Source organism: Neomonachus schauinslandi, chromosome 3 (genome assembly GCF_002201575.2).
Source record: "Neomonachus schauinslandi chromosome 3, ASM220157v2, whole genome shotgun sequence".
Classification (NCBI taxonomy): domain Eukaryota; kingdom Metazoa; phylum Chordata; class Mammalia; order Carnivora; family Phocidae; genus Neomonachus; species Neomonachus schauinslandi.
Window position 1 is genome coordinate 159,807,602 of NC_058405.1, and position 17,087 is coordinate 159,824,688.

Below are 17,087 nucleotides of genomic sequence, written 5' to 3' on the forward strand. Positions count from 1 at the left end.
GTTAGCAATGACATATGAGAAAATCATTCCCCAAAAAAGATAAATTAAGAGGACATGAGAAAAAAAAAAAAAGGCTGAGTTAAACAGAGAAAAATTGGAAACCATCCATCAAAGAGATTTAGGTTAACCGAAGTGTTTAGGACATATTTTTAAGTGAAGAAAGAATGTAGATTTTCTGCAGTTGATATCATCATGTCTTTTTTAAGGATATGGCTTTCAGGAAAGGACTTGCTTTTTGGGGTGTAGGAGGCTTAGAAAACATCTGAAGAGTGACAATCAGACAAATGAAGAAAAAATAGTTTCTGCCAGCCACTGAGTCTTGACTTTGCATATATTTTATTCCTGTACTTTCCTTTTTCTCTAGCTGACAGACCTAAAAGAAGCATCATGTTCCATGACTTCATTTCACCCCAGGGGACTTCAGGCTGTCCGTGCCCAGAAGTTCAAGAGTAAAAGGCCACAGAGTAACAGTGATTCTTTTCAGGAAGAAGATCTGAGGCAGGGTTTTCAGTGGGTGAGTGAACATCTGATGTGGGTGAAGAAAAATTTAATATGTGCTTGTCTAGGGAGGTTGGCCCTCCTTTCTAGGGCAGTTACAGAAAGGGCCTTTCCAAGTATACTCTGGCAATGCTGTCTAATTTCTCTGGGGGGAAAAAGTCAACCTTAAAAAAAAAGTGCTCTTTCTTTCTCTCCCACCTCTCACCCCTCCCCATTCTGCTCAAGCAGAGGAAGAGCCTCCCTTTTGGGGCAGCCTCATCTTACTTGAACTTGGAGAAGCTGGGTGAAGGTTCTTATGCTACAGTTTACAAGGGGATTAGCAGGTGAGTGACTCATAACTGGGAGAGATTCTGCAGATGAGGATCTCCTCTGATTCGAAATTATAGAGCTGGGGGACACAGGGCAGAAGTTCGTGACCAGTGCAAGACATCATAGTCAACAGGGAGAGACGCGATGATTTAAAGAGCCTTGCAAGAAAAACGAACTTCTCTTGCCCTGATTAAAATCAGCCCACTGAAATGTTTATCAGCTTTTCCTCTCTTTTATTCAATTCGAAGTAGAATCTTTCTACTACGAACCCAAGGAACAAGTACTGCTGTTCACAAGTGCAGTCTCTAAAGGGTTTTTCATATCTCTCCCTAAAACACGACGACAGAGGTTTGCAATGACAAACTTGAGTTTGCTCCTTCATTCTTGCTTTACCTTCTTAGAGGAAACTGAAGTTCGTTTCTACAAAGCATGATATATGCAAAAAAATGATTAGCCCTGGGGTTTGTACACTTGAAAAATATACAAAATGGCTGGAGAATAAAAATAATGCTAATCCAGAAGGCAAGGGCCCATTTTGGCTAATGAAGTTGTTAAACAAATGTGAATTTCATTGCTTTAGTCAAGATGGGACAGTTGGAGGTTTGATTTCTTTAATTTATGTTACTCCAGTGGAGAAAAATAATGGCTCAACAGTGGTTAAGTGTTCATTTTAAAAATGTAATATAAATGCTGCAAGACTATTTATTATTTATCCTAGTAATCATGTTATTATTTTTACATGGTGAAACAGGATTTTAGGGAACTATCATTTTAAATATATTATTTAATTGAATTCCACAAACTATCTCAGGAACTAAGAATATAAAATATTTCCTTCAAAGGACTCACCTGAGTAATAGGATAAAAAATACATTAGAAATATTTGTTTAGGGGTGCCTGGGTGGCTCAGTCAGTTAAGTGTCTGCCTTCAGCTCAGGTCATGATCTTAGGGTCCTGGGATCGAGCCCCCTGTTGGGCTCTTTGCTCAGCGGGGAGTCTGCTTCTCCCTCTCACTCTCCCTCTGCCCTCTCCCTCTCTCTCTCTCAAATAAATAAACAAAATCTTAAAAACAAAAAAGAAATACTTGTTTAAGTGCATAGAAATGTATGTACAAGTATATTCATTGCAGCAAGATTTGTAATAGAAAAAGTAAAAACCTGGTCACCTCACTAATGGAGGACTGGCTAAATAATCACCATGCAGTGAAATAGTGTGCAGCCATCTAAAGTAAGAGGTAGACGTACTGATATGAAAAGATGTCCATTATTTTAAAACACAAAAGCAAGTTTAGAATAATATATACCCTATATTCTCATTGAAAAAAAAATTCCGATGTACCATGCATGTGTAAGTTTATATATGCATAGAGGAGTCTGGAAAAACGCACAAGATTATGAAAAATAGTTATTTCTAGTGGTTGAAACTGTGGTGGGGAAAGAGAGATTACTCAAACTCTTTACTTTATTCCTTACCACAAAGGCATTACATTTATCATTTAAAAATAAGTTTAAAAATGTCATAGAGATAGATGCCAAATAAATTCAACATCAGTTACTAGTTTTTAAAAACTCTGAGCAAAATAGGAATAGAATGATAATTCCTCATGATGTAGAATATTTCAAATCATCAATTCACATACTTTTTTTGTTAAATACTAGAGACATCCTGTTAAGTTAGAGATAGGGTGAGAATGCTCATTATCCTTTACTGTTAAAGATTATCATAAAAATTCTAGTCAATGCAATGACGAAAAAAGACTGATATAATTTTTGTGGATTACAGAATTGCCTCCTCTGAGGGAGGGAAGGGAATCATCTAAGAAACCAGTAGAAGCAGTAAGCTAGAACAGTAAGGTGATCAGTTACAACATTAAAATACACTTATCAAAAGTCATCTTATGTATTAGCAATAACCATTTAATAGAAAATATAGTAAGGGAAGTGACTCTTACAATATCAACAACAAAAATCATTAGTATCAAAAAATGGGCAAAGATTTACTAAGGGACATTAGACCTGAGAAATAGCCAGATGGGCATTCATTCATTCTACTAATATTTATTAAGCACCTACTATGTGCCAGGCACTATTTCAGCCAATAAAGAGTCACTGGAGAACAAAGGGTAAGATAGGCAATAAACAAATTAATGAAAGACTGATTCTGTCAAAGAGTGAAAAAGTGCTTGGGAAAAAAATAAAACAGGGGCGCCTGGGTGGCTCAGTCGTTAAGCGTCTGCCTTCAGCTCAGGTCATGATCCCAGGGTCCTGGGATTGAGCCCCGCATCGGGCTCCCTGCTCAGCAGGGAGCCTGCTTCTCCCTCTCCCACTCCCCCTGCTTGTGTTTCCTCTCTCACTGTGTCTCTCTCTGTCAAATAAATAAATAAAATCTTAAGAATAAATCAATAAATAAACCAGTGAAGTGGGATAAGAGCGCCAGGGTGGGGTGGCAGGACTATTTTAAATAGCGGGCTGAGAAGGGAACACTTGAACACAGACTCTGACAAAGGTGAGGCGCGAGCCCTGTGCGTGAGCGGTGGGAGAGAGCCTCATGCAGAGGGAGTAGCAAGTAACAACTCCCTGAGGCAAGGATAGGCCGGACATTGGAGGGGAGGGTAGAAGAGCTGCAATTGCAGTAGATTAGGTGTATAAGTTCTGGTGGATTATTCCAGAGACCATTGTAAGTACAGAATATTTGGGTTAGAAAATCTAATAGTGCAAAGATGTCAATGATTCTTTAATTTCAAGTTTTAATATATTATAAATGTGTTGAAAAGCTACAATACTAGTGTAGTATAAGGAAAGTGTAGTATAAGAAAAAATCAGATCAAGGAAATAGTGTAATATAAGAAATAGTGTAGTATAGAAATAGTGTAGTGTAGCGTAGTACAAGAAAAGACAGATCAAAGAAATACGATTTTTTTAAGTCCAGAATAGTCACAAACCCAAGTATTAGTAAGATCTAATATATATATAATCATGGTAACCTGTCAAATCATCAGGGAAAAGAAGATAGTCCAATAATGAAGCTGGGATGATCATTAGCAACTTGGAAAATGTAAATACACAATATGAATTCCTAGTAGATTAAAGAGGTAAATGAAAAAGAAAAGATAAGAACTAGAAGAATAGGGACGCCTGGGTGGCTCAGTCGTTAAGCGTCTGCCTTCCGCTCAGGTCATGATCCCATGGTCCTGGGATCGAGCCCCGCATTGGGCTCCTTGCTCAGTGAGGAGCCTGCTTCTCCCTCTCCCTCTGCTGCTCCCCCTGCTTGTGCTCTCTCTCTGACAAATAAATAAATAAAAATCTTAAAAAAAAAAAAAAGAACTAGAAGAATAGGTAAAGGAATTCTATCTAACCTTTGGGCTGGAAAGATTTGTCTATACATAATACTGAAGTCAGAACCCTTAGGAGAAGATTAGAAGCATCCATGGTGCACCATCTACACATGTATGTTCTAAGGAGCCCTAGTTCTGAGAGACCTTACTAGATGTTCATTGAAACACCATTGTCAAATCATTGCAGGGAACCCTAAAACAAAAGTAAAAATGTGATTCTTTATTATAAGTGCTCTCAGCATCTTTAAAATGTTAATGTATACCATGACTGTCTAAGAAAGATAAAGAAAATTTTTAAAGCATAAAGCATTTTCTAAACATATTTGACCAAAAAACTGTTTTGGGGATGAGGAGAATGTCACAGAGGTATGCTCTGAGTATAACATTTTGGAAAATACTGAACTTCATAAAAATTTTAAAGTCCAAATTTTTTTTTAAAGATTTTATTCATTTATTTGAGAGAGAATGAGATAGAGAGAGCATGAGAGGGGGGAGGGTCAGCGGGAGAAGCAGACTCCCTGCTGAGCAGGGAGCCCGATGCGGGACTCGATCCCGGGACTCCAGGATCATGACCTGAGCTGAAGGCAGTCGCTTAACCAACTGAGCCACCCAGGCGCCCAAAGTTCAAAATTTTAAAGACATGTGAAAGTAGACAAAATAAATTGGTAAAAAGTATATGCAAAACATTTCAATGAAAAGGTGGGCAAGTAGGCAAATCACAAAAGAACAGAAAAGACCAAAAAACTTAAGAAAATTCAGGTCCACAATTAGGTAAAGAAATAGAAATTAAAATGTGATAATCCTTTTTAGGCAAATTAAATAGGCAAAAAAAAAAATCATTTTTTTGCAAATTAAATAGGCAAAAAACAAACCCCATATTCATGGGGCTATGTCAAAGGGACACAGGAGCCAATTGAAAGGGCTCCCAAAGGATAAAGTTGGAAAATTTGAGTAACAAAATAAACTAATATTGAATTATAACCCAAAGTGTAAAATAAATATCTATGAGTCTACACTGCTATGAATAAATGGCTCAGTAAATTAATAAATGAGAGAGAAGAGACAAATTTCCTGTGCAAAAGGATTTCAAATAATTTATGTAAATAACTGAAGAGGGTGGAGCATAAATCCCCACACCTTAAGTGTGGGTTACTCATGGTAACATTCTTCCAAAAGTACACTGTGGAAAGGGAGTAGGGGAAGAATAATCACAGTGAATAAACCTGACAGACACTACCTCAGCTGGTGAGTAAGGCCAATATCAAAAGTCGTAAATTCTGACAATAGTCTGTACCCTTAATATGATGTGATGAAATGGCACTTTACCTTCTCAAAAACCATAACCCCAGTCTAATCATAAAAAAAAAAATTAGAAATGTTCCCATAGAGAGGTATCCTACAAAATTCTTTACCAGTATTCCTCAAAAACTGTCAAGGTCATCAAAAACAAGGAAAGTCTGGGACTTTCCTTTAGTCTCTTTAATGTATACCATGACTGTCTAAGAAAGATAAAGAAAATTTTTAAAGCATAAAGCATTTTCTAAACATATTTGACCAAAAAACTGGTCATGGTATACATTAAAGAGACTAAAGAGACATGACAACTATATGTAATGTGGTATCTTCGATGGGATCCTGAAACAGAGAAAGGACATTAGGTAAAAACTAAAGAAATCCTGATAATATATAAATGTATCAAAGCGACACATTGTACACCTTTAACCTCCAAATGCTGTATGTCGATTACATCTCAATTTCAAAAAAAAAAGACCAAGATAAATTGATTTCTTAAATGTATACATATTTACTGTGATATCTACTTTAAAAGAGATAAAAAGAAAGCATTTTGAAATCAAATTGGAAAACCATAACAAACTTCTAAATGCTGTAGAAAAGGAAAAAAAAGGAATATGTAACAGCAAATACATTTTTTAAACTTAAAAATCCTCTATAATCCATCTCTCTGGCACAGCAATTGCATATTCACACAAATTATTTAAAGTCACAAACATGGTATGCTTGCTATTTTGTATTCTATTGTTCATTTTATCATGAATATTTTCTTATTTCTACATGTCTCTGGATTTAAGCTTTTGTCATGAATTCAAAGTATTCTATCATATTGATGTACCACACATTTTTAAATTGTTCTAATGTTGATCATTTCAGCTATTTCTACTTTGTTCTATTATAACATAGTAGAGAATATCTTACATGCATTTGGAATTTTAAAAATCATTATTAAATAAGTCTATTGGGAAAAATTCCTGGGTCTGGTACTTTTATGGCTTTTCCTGTGTATTATCATGTTGCGCTACCCCCAAACTTTACCAATGTACAACGCAACCCATAATAAATAATACAATTTTACTGCAAAAAACTAAAGAATTCTCAATAAACTATAAGCTTTAGTTAATAATAATGTATCCATATTGGTTCATTAATTATAACAAATGTATCATACTAATATATTAACAATGGAAGAAACTGGATGAGGGGTATATGAGAGCTCTCTGTACGATCTTCTCAATTTTTCTGTAAATCTAAAACTGCTCTAAAAAATGAAGAAACACAAGAAAACAAAAAGCCTGCCCAGTGTTGGCAAGAAAGTGCTGGAATGGCCAGTCAGTGGTGTGAACACTCTGTGGCATAATTTGGGAACATGCGTTCAAAACAATAAAAACTTGTGCGCAGCATACCCTGACTTATCAATTCCAACTCTACCCTAAGAAAAGAATAGGGGCTGTGTGAAAAGATTGCGCTATAAACATGACCGTGACTGTATTTTTATAATGGCCCAAAGAAACAATGTAAAAGCATTTGGAGGTGGCTAAGCATAAACACACTGTAGTATATTTATGTGATGAAATATTATCTCATTATTAAATATCACACAGTACAAGAATGAGTAAAAGAGGGAGGCCTGGGTGGCTCAGTTGTTAAGCATCTTCCTTCCGCTCAGGTCATGATCCCAGGGTCCTGGGATCGAGCCCCACATCGGGCTCCCTGCTCAGCGGGAAGCCTGCTTCTCCCTCTCCCACGCCCCCTGCTTGTGTTCCCTCTCTCACTGTCTCTCTCTGTCAAATAAATAATTAAAATCTTAAAAAAAAAAAATGAATGAATAAAAGAAAAATTAGATGGAGGAAAAGCAGGTTACTAATAACATGATATGAATCCCACTGTATTAAAAATAATGTATTTAGGGGTGCCTGGGTGGTTCAGTCAGTTGGGCTTCTGCCTTCGGCTCTGGTCATGATCCCAGGGTCCTGGGTTCCAGCCCCGCAACAGGCTCCCTGCTCGATGGGGAGTCTGCTTCTCGCTCTCCTTCTGTGCTCTCTCTCGCTCTCTCTCAAATAAATAAATGAAATCTTTAAGAAAAATAATATATTTATCTTCGTATGAAAATCTCGGTTCTCCAGAACTTCACTTACATGGGTGAACAAAATGATGAATAAGGGGAGAGCAGGAGGAGATAAAGAGAGAGAGGTAATAGTAGGGCTGGGCAGATCAGGGGGCACCTAGGAGATGGTTGTAAGAATTTGGCTTTCATTCAGAGTGAAAGGTGAAGATAACAGTGGGTTTTGAGCAGAGAAGTGATTTGTTCTGACTTTCCCTTAAAAAGGATGCCCTGGGCTACTCTGTTGAGAGTAGACAGTAGGGGGAACAGACATGAGAGTAGGGAAACTGGTAGGAGGTCACAACAACAATTCAGATGGAAAATAAGGATGGCTTAAAGTGCACAAATGGAAATGAAAAGACAAGATACATCGAAATATTATGAGGTTGGATTTGGTGGGGGGAGGGGCAGGGTTCTGTGCTTTGCAGTGTTCTATCACTTTGGTAAAAAGAAAGAAAATATTTTGATATACATACATATGACTTTTTAAAACTGTTTATTTTGAGAACATTGTGGATTCATATGCTGGAATATATTTGGAAGGAAAAGCTGCTTTGGTTACACTTTGTTACACTGTCCTTAGTATAAACTGCTGCTATGAACTGCTGTGAACCATCTCAATAAATGTTTGCCCCACCCCCCCCCCGACTCTTCTAGGATAAATGGACAACTAGTGGCTCTAAAAGTCATCAGCATGAATGCAGAGGAAGGAGTCCCATTTACAGCTATTCGGGAAGGTAAGAACCAAGAGATCTGTTTTACAAGCCCTCAATTTGGTAAAAAAATACATTGAGTCTATCCATTCGGCATCTGGCTTTTGATATTTCTAGAAGTAATATTATAATTGCAACTGTATTCTTCCTAATGGTTTTCAGAGTATATTTATACTATCATTTTATTATTTATTCTTGAGGAAATTAAGATTCAAAACTATTATATTAGTTGCCCAAGACTATGAACTCGATGTGTATTCACTAAATGCCCTCTATGTGTTTGGTCCCATGCTAAAGTGCTAAGGCTACCCCAGACAAATCCATATAGAAGAGAAAAAATAACACACCCACACAAATTCTCAGTAAGTAATTTACCTGGAAATCATAAGTTGTTTAGATAGCATTTAAGGAACTCTTTGGGAAGGCATGACTTTTTAGTGTTGTCTCTGTATGTTCTCTGTACCCTGGGCACTATAGTAAGTAGGTGAGGCATCTGGCGTCAGATGGACTCGGGTTTGAATCCTAAATCTACCAATTACTATGGTGTGACCGTGAGTAGACTAGGTTACCTGTTTTAGACCCCATTTATTGCAGAAAGAGGATCATAGTACCTCTTCTATTGAGTTGGTATGAGAATATGTATCTAAAGCACGTATCGCATTTTCAGAGTTCAACAAATATTGGCTATTATTATTCCATTCTTTTTCTTTCCTTTAATGATGTCTTGTTCACTATCAGGATAACTAATAATTTATAATATAAAAATCAAGAAGGGCGCACCTACCTGGGTGGCTCAGTCGGCTAAGCATCTGACTCTTGATTTTGGCTTGGGTCTTAATCTCAGGGTCTTTCATTCAAGCCCCACGTTTAAAAAAAATCAAGAAGGCAATATAGTAAAAACAAATCATCAAAAATACAATTTATTAACCTTTTACATGAGCTATTTAAAATAAAATGATAGGATTGTTATCCATTTTAGCAAAAACAAACAAACAAATGTCGCTTCCCTTTTATTTTCTTCCCTTTTTAACTACTTTATCTTCCCCTCTTTATGGAACACATACTATACGCGCAGCATCTTGCTGGGCCTTGTTAAGGATGAGAAAAAAAAGCCCTGATCTTTGCTCTGTATTATTTTCAGTTTTAACAGAGCAGATGATTCAAGTTACAAGTGTTAAAATGGAGGTTAAAAAAAAAAAAAAAAGATGCAAACTAAGATGAGAACCAGTGAGTCTCAGTGTGCCTAATGGAGTCAGTAGATTTTGAACCAAGCTCGGAAGGATGGGTTATGCAAAGAGGCATGGAAAAAGCAATTTAGAAAATGAGTTTATAACTGAATTTGATGCCATTTTCAAAAGTCTTTTACAGCCCCTGGGAAATATGTCATTTTGAATTTGAGTAGAGGGGCCAAATGGCTGTCAGGTTAGGTGGGGATTCATCCTGGTAGGATCAGGTGCATTCTGGAGGAAAGCAAGATTTTAAGTGTTTAATATAATGGAAGCTGCATTTACTAATGTACTTATTAGTGGTCCCCATGAACGTATGATCAGATTTAGAAAGAGATGTGTGGATAGGTTGAATAGTATTTCTGAACATAATAGAAATCCCCAGGTCACCAATATAATGGGAGAGTCTCTGGCCCAGCTTCACTGCATTTTCATGGTGTTGCCTTTGTGCATTCGAGTTTGCCTATTACTTCAGACCTGCCATGCTCAGATTTTTGCCCACAGCCAAGTTTTTCACGTTGACATTTGACTTAGCAATGAAAAATTTTTGCCAGTTTTGCTAACAGATGGCTCTCAGCATGGTTCAGAAAAGCTGGATCTGTATTGTTCTGTATGGTAGATGTTTCTTTTATTGCATATTTACTGAGGAATTGCCTCTCCCTCCCAGGTGTTTGCAATTACATTCAGTATTCAACTGTGGACTTCCTGGGTTTGTTTTATGGACTTACCTTACTGAACGCTTTGCTTGTATAACATTAAAAACCACAAGAGGATTTTTGACACATTGGAGGTTGTTAGGCATCCACTTTCCAACAACGAATGTTTCTTTTTCCATCACTGAAAAAGCTGGGAGCCCTTGTTAAAGAAGCCCTCTCCCCTCAAGAGGAGATGAGGCCTCATTTGAAAACTTTGGCACTGTCCCATTTTTCCTGTAAGAACTTTAAGGATGTGAGACTAGGGAGACAGGAGGTTAAATGAGAAGGGATGGAAGGCAAAATAAGAACAGCTGGAGTTCATTAGTTAAAATCCAGGGTCACTAGCTAAAAAGGCAACCGAAAGCCACATGCAGAAACACTGAACAAGTAATGCAGATTTTTTTAAGAAAAGCCTTGAAGCAGGAATTACTTTTCCTGAACAGTTCGGCTGCTCTGATGGGATATCAGCCAAAGAATTACTGAGTAGGATTTTACCACATGGATGGTCTCTATATGTAAGTAGAATACATATGGTGGTTCATTAATCTGGTCATTTGGAGAACTATTTGATCTTAACATGTAATATGATGAAATTAGCAACAGTAGGAACAACACTAAGGGAAACATATCTTAATATATGTGCCAGATACCTCTCATGTGTTACCTCTTTCAATCCTTTTAACAACCTTTGGAGATAGATGCTATTATTATTCCAGTGGATAGCCACGATTCCAACCAAATCTCTCCGATTCAAAAATCGGTACACTCTCTATGAATATTCTACAGATATTCTACAAATATTTATTGAGCACCTACTATGGCTAGGCACTCGGATGGCTGCTGGATACATAGTAGTGCACAAAATAGACACGTTCCCTGCCCTCATTCCTTTGCTAATTAAAAAGATTACCTGCCTTCATAACAACCTGAAAAAGATCTTCCCTAATTGGCTCTAGAATTATATTTTAACTGTTTAGTTTTACAACTAGGAGAAAATACTTTCATTTGAACAGGTGAATATTTTAAGCTTTTATATAAGAACACATTCCCTAGTTTTACAAAACTGTGTATCATTACCTTATCTTAATAACGTGCATTATTTTAAATATCTTTCAAAAAAATAGACTTTTGGTTCAAACCCAGGACTTTCAGACCCTCAACATCATTTGTTTAGGAAGCAATCATATAACTAAATTTTTTTGAAGACTAGGCATATGACATAATCTTTTCTCCCCCTCCCCCCTCATTATCTTTTTTTTTTTTTTTTAAACACATCAACCCTAGGAGGTAAAGCATGTTATTTTTGTTGTGCGGATGAAGGAATCTGAGCTTCAGGAGGTTAAGTAACTTGTCTGAGGCCTCAAAACTAGTAATCAGAATAGTTAGGTATTAGAATCCATTTTGCTCTCATCTTACTTTATTATGATAAATTTAGAAATCCATAACTCAAGCATTTCTCCTCTAGCAAAAGTAAAAATAAAAATAGAAATCTGTTTTTATGATACATTTTGTATAAATGTTAAGCAAAATGCAGAAGAAATATTTTAAAGGAAATAATATTGTATGTTTGTCAATTCTGATTCTATCCTGTACTTTATAGCACCAGTAATTGCAGTGTTTAAATTAGAAACAGTTTTAGCTGAGGATCTTTTAAGATCATTCTCTAATAGAAAACATTACAAAGTAATTATTCCCAGTCCATACATGAGAAAACTGAACCAAAAATAGACTAAGGAACCTCCCCAAGGTCATACAATGAGGTAGAGGATACGATAAGAACGCTGACTTGCCTGTTACTACAAATAGACTGCGGGAGGCCTGGTTGACAAGAAGTCCTCCATTGAATACAATCAAATCACATCACAGACATAGCATATTTTCATATGCATAGTTACATTTTTATAAAACAAAATGATGTCAGGATGATGATATGGGATCAGATGACAATTGCAAAGAAATCAGATGACTACTCATCTAACATTTGTCTTAGCATTTAACATTATCTAGATTTCTTTTCTTGGAATGAATAACTTGACTCATTTACTTGATTTATGACACCCAGGCCAGAAGAAATGTAACATCAGGAACCACACTCTTTTTAATTCAATGTCCAGTGGCGGTTGGGGGTGGAAATTGACTCCATTATTAACTCCTACATAAACTCAATTACAACAGTTTGGTCTGCACTAATTTACAAGCACTTACTGAGCACCACATGCCAGGACTACGCTAGCTGCTAGAGATACAGAGACAGGGACGGGGACAGTCCAGACCTTCAAAAGCTTACAGCCAGCCAGCCATTCACTACATGGAGCTGTGCCGTAGGACTTTGAGAGCCAGCCTTGCTCTTCCTTGTCATCGTCATCTTTTACATAAACTAAAACAGAAAACAGTAGAGTAACAATAAAACGTCATGACCCATTGCACTTGGAAAGCACCAGTTTTCCTAAAACTTTACTAAGCCAAACCCCAGTGAAATTTAACAAAACCAAGAAACTAAATATTCTCATATCACTGCAAGATGAAAATAATTTTTAAAATTATTAAATATCTTACATATATGAGAATCAAACTAAATGCCATTTAATGTTCAACCAGTTGGTCCTACTGTGTTTGGACATTTAAAATAAAGAAAGAAATACCTTGCATTTTTAAAATGAACTGAATAGGGGTGCCTGGGTGGCTCAGTCATTAAGCATCTGCCTTCAGCTCAGGTCATGATCCCAGGATCCTGGGATGGAGCCCCGCATCGGGCTCCCTGCTCCTTGGGAAGCCTGCTTCTCCCTCTCCCACTCCCCCTGCTTGTGCTCCCTCTCTCACTGTGTCTCTCTCTGTCAAATAAATAAATAAAATCTTTAATAAAATAAAATGAATAATGTTCAGCTGTGATCTGATCTTTGGGATTAAGTTGTTTTCTTCAGATTTTCTCTTTGGCTTTTTGAGTGTTCCCATACCAAGTTAATATATGCAGAATCCCTACAACAATGCCTGGCATGTGGTAAATGCTCAATGAGGTATCATCATCATCATCATCATTGCCATGATCACCAAAGTATTTTGGAAGCACTCAAAGAAATTCCATTGTGATTCCACTTGTCTGGAGCTTTAAAGACTCCCCAATTTATCTGTGTGTCTTTTCTTTGAAGAAAAACAAAGATAGGCATACTTAGAATATGTGAATTAAAAAACAATAATTTTACAGGAATCAGAATGCTCTGATTTTAGGATCTTTTCCCTTCTCAGTCAGCTTTTGTATCCTTCAGCTTGTTAGCCTGCAGAACACACCATATCTTACTGTGAAGTGCATGAGGCAGCCTTGAAACGAGAAGAAAGACCTTTTCGTCTTGGGTTTGAGACCTGCACATCTGAGGCTGTAAGCACTTTAGATCCCTTTGGTAGATAGACCGGACAATATATCAATACCATGAGATAAATGCTTTAAGCATCATCTACTCTTTCATGTAAATTGCCTATTATTACTCACCAAAAGTCACAGTGTCCATGTAAGTATTTCAGTAGTTCTGGAGTGCTAAAAATGCAGTCGGGTAGACATGGCAATAACACTCACAACATTTATAATGTAATGAGGAAGACAACGAAAAGAAAGTGTCTCTCACAGAAACACCCTATGCCAACCAATTATAGGTATAGAAATATTAGGTGATTAGTGACACTATATAATATTCTATATCACTAGAGATATAGCAATAAGCAAAAAAGACAGAAGTCTCTGCTTAAGGGTGGAGATAGAATATTAACAAATAAACATATAATAGGTTAGGGGTAATAAGTGGTAAGTGCTATGGAGAAGGATAAAAGCAGGGCACAGAGACAGAGGATCATTAGTGTAAGTCATGGGTGAGGAGGCTGCTATTTCATTGAAAAGGGTCATGGAAGCTCAGACTTTATGTGTGTGGTTTGAGCAGAGACCTATAGGAAGCGAGGGAGAAAACATGCAGGGAATGAGATAAAGGGGTTATAAGCAGAGACAAGGACAAGTGTAAGACTCAGGGAGGAAATGTGTTTGGAAGTGTCCAAAGAACAGCTAGAGCCAGGTGAGCAAGGACAGGAGTATGAGCTGATGAGGGCATGGAGGTAATGTGGGCTGGACAGGCCATTGTGAGTCCTTTGGGTCTTACTCTGAGTGAGATGAGAGACCACTGGAGAGTTTGGAACCAAGAGAGACTTCCATCCGGGAAGGACCACAGCGGCTGGCTGTTCTGTGCACAACAGACTGCAGGAAGGGAAGGAGGAGGCAGGGAGAGACTAGCTAGAAGGGATGTGCACTGATTCAGTCAAGATAGGAGAATGGCTTGGCCCGGGAGTTGGCAAGAAGGGGGGATTTTGCACATGTTTGGAATGTATTGCCAACAGATTGGCTGAATTGGATAAGGGTGTGAGAAAAAGAGTTGAGAGGAGTGTAAAAAGATTTCTGCAAAGAAATTGTGAATTGAAAATAAGACTAATAATATAGATATAAGTGCACAATACAGATTGTAAAACTGACACTTTTTCTACCCCTATAAAATAGAAATTACCAAGAAAACTATATAAAATATTTATACCCACTGTTAGCAGTGAGCCTCATCCTAAGTAGGTATTGTTCCTTGAGCTTTTTAGCAAATGAGAGTATGAAGCCATCATGATTAAGAAAACATGCCACCATGATTTTAGAAAATAAGCATCACAAGGGGCGCCTGGGTGGCTCAGTCAGTTAAGCATCTGACTCTTGGTTTTGGCTCAGGTCATGATTTCAGGGTGGTGAGATCGAGCCCCACTTTGGGCTACACGCTGAGCGGGGTGTCTGCTTGAGATTCTCTCTCTCTCCCTCTGCCCCTCCCCCCCAATATAAATAAATAAATTTTTAAAAGAAAAAAAATGAGCGTCATGAGTTTTAGTAATATCAAACTTAAGTAAGAATAAAATTGTATTATAAATAAAATATCTTGACAATATTCTTAGCAATTGCAGCTTTACCATTTCTGTTAAAATCTAGTTTTGGTGCATGCTTTGTAATGCCTGAACGCATGCGTGTGTGTGTGTGTGTGTGTGTGTGTACAGGGAGAGAAAATGAACATAATTCATAAATAAAAATATACCCAAAAGTCAGCATTCTCAACTGATGGTCAGACTCATTGTTATAAATATGGAAGGTGCTGAAAACTCTAGCAGGAACATAACATAAACAAAATTTAAAGATATTAACCTGGGAATGGGGGTTTACTGGAGTTCAAGGTAAAAGGGAGGGGCAAGAAGCTGATGCCTGGGGTATTAATTCTAATTTGCAACCATGTGATGCTTTCCATTTTTCCAAGGGTTCCACGCATAACATCTGATTCCATCCTCATATCAACCCTGTGAAGTCAAGTCAGAAAAGGCCTTATCTCTTTTTCAGTAGGAGTGAATTGAGACTGGGGTTGAGATACTCTCCTGAGCTTGCTGGGATAGAAAGCGACAGGGCCAGGATTCCCATTAGGGCCTCTGGCTCCACAGTCAGTTCTCTGTGAAGACATTCCATAAATATATTTGACAAATTAAGTGCTTACTCTTGGCTGAGTGTTGTGCTAGGTGGTACGGCGGCATCCAAAAGAGAGGGAAAGTCACTCCCTCTATTCCCATGGAGCCTTTGGTCTGGGGCCCCGGACATTAAACAGATGCCTATGAAACTGTTCACTACACTTACAAAGCAACATGTTTGTAAAAGTGGGATAATAAATTTAGCTCATAAGGATTCAGGGGGCAAAAAGTAAAGTTAGAATATTAGTCATCAGAGCAAAGAAAGGTTAGCGGGTATAATAGGGCTCCTTTGATGACTTGAGGTTCCCAGCTCAAACTGATGGTACGTAAAGAAGGAAATTCACTAGGCTGATAGTTTGGATAACTATGGGCTAGCAGGGCGTGGATAATGTCACCAGGAATCCATGCCTCTCCATCCTCAGCACTGTTTTTCTCTGCCTGAGTTTCAGTCCTAGACAGACTCTCACCAGGTGTTGGTAATCTGGCCAGAGCAGCTTCTCGTGAAATCGACAAAATAGGGTTTGTGCCGGGTCTTTGAACCGATCGCTGGGGCTGAGAGTGCTGTGCTCCGATGGGCCAGGCCTGGGTGACACACTCAGATTCAGGTAAGGGTGGGGTCAGCCCCACCCGAATAGCATGGACTAAGTGTCCCCACTAGAAAGAATAATGGCTATCAGGAGGGCAAAACAACAGAGGATCCTTACAACAGGGCAAGATTCCTGAAAGAAGTAATTTGTTCCAAAATTTGAAGGTAGTATTTGAGTTTGGTTTTGATCTTAGGGAATTCTGGGAAAGAGTTGGTGTGGAGCTTCATGACACGCAAGCATGCCCTGCAGAACACGGATTTGAAGGCTTACACTTAACTTTCCCTTTCCTGTAAGTCTTAAGGACACTATTCACTCATGCAGGGGTGTCCTGAGCTAAGACTCACCATCTCCTTATTATGCCTTTTCTGGTCTCCACCCTTGTGAAGCTAGAGGGTCTTCTTATCCCTGAAGCCCCCAACGACAGCCTTTCAGACTCCTTCCCAGCCACTCACTGGCCTTTTGCAGTGACTTCTCCCTTTTAAGGCTGCCTTTAGTGACCTAATAATAATCTGTTATTAAAGATGCAAGAGACAGTCCTTAGACCTCCTCACTCACATTCCCCTGGGCTCCCCAAGTTTGGCTCTGTCCTGTTTTCAAGTTTGCATTTTCTCCTTTCCACAGAGGTTCGCAATTTTCCCTTTAAGAAATCCTCTCCATCATGTTCCAACAGTTCTTCATCCCATACTCTTGTCCCTGCCTTCCACTAATCACATCCACGGGCCCTGCTGACCCTCTGTGACACTTTGAATTTTAGAGAAAGGCCACATGTTGCAAAGTCCTACTCTAGAAGGCAGAACACTCCATTTCCTGC

The 17,087-nt window shown here is 38.1% G+C and overlaps 1 protein-coding gene across 2 annotated transcripts in view; it reads left to right on the forward strand.

The window, feature by feature from the left end:
• Nucleotides 1-17,087, forward strand: part of CDK15 (cyclin dependent kinase 15) — a 74,818-nt gene that overhangs the window by 374 nt on the left and 57,357 nt on the right. For both annotated transcript variants that reach the window (XM_021703188.1, XM_021703189.1), the window contains exons 2-4: nucleotides 365-514; nucleotides 727-821; nucleotides 8,196-8,275. In XM_021703188.1, the coding sequence (XP_021558863.1) occupies nucleotides 365-514; nucleotides 727-821; nucleotides 8,196-8,275 (325 nt within the window). The remainder of the gene's footprint in view (nucleotides 1-364; nucleotides 515-726; nucleotides 822-8,195; nucleotides 8,276-17,087) is intronic.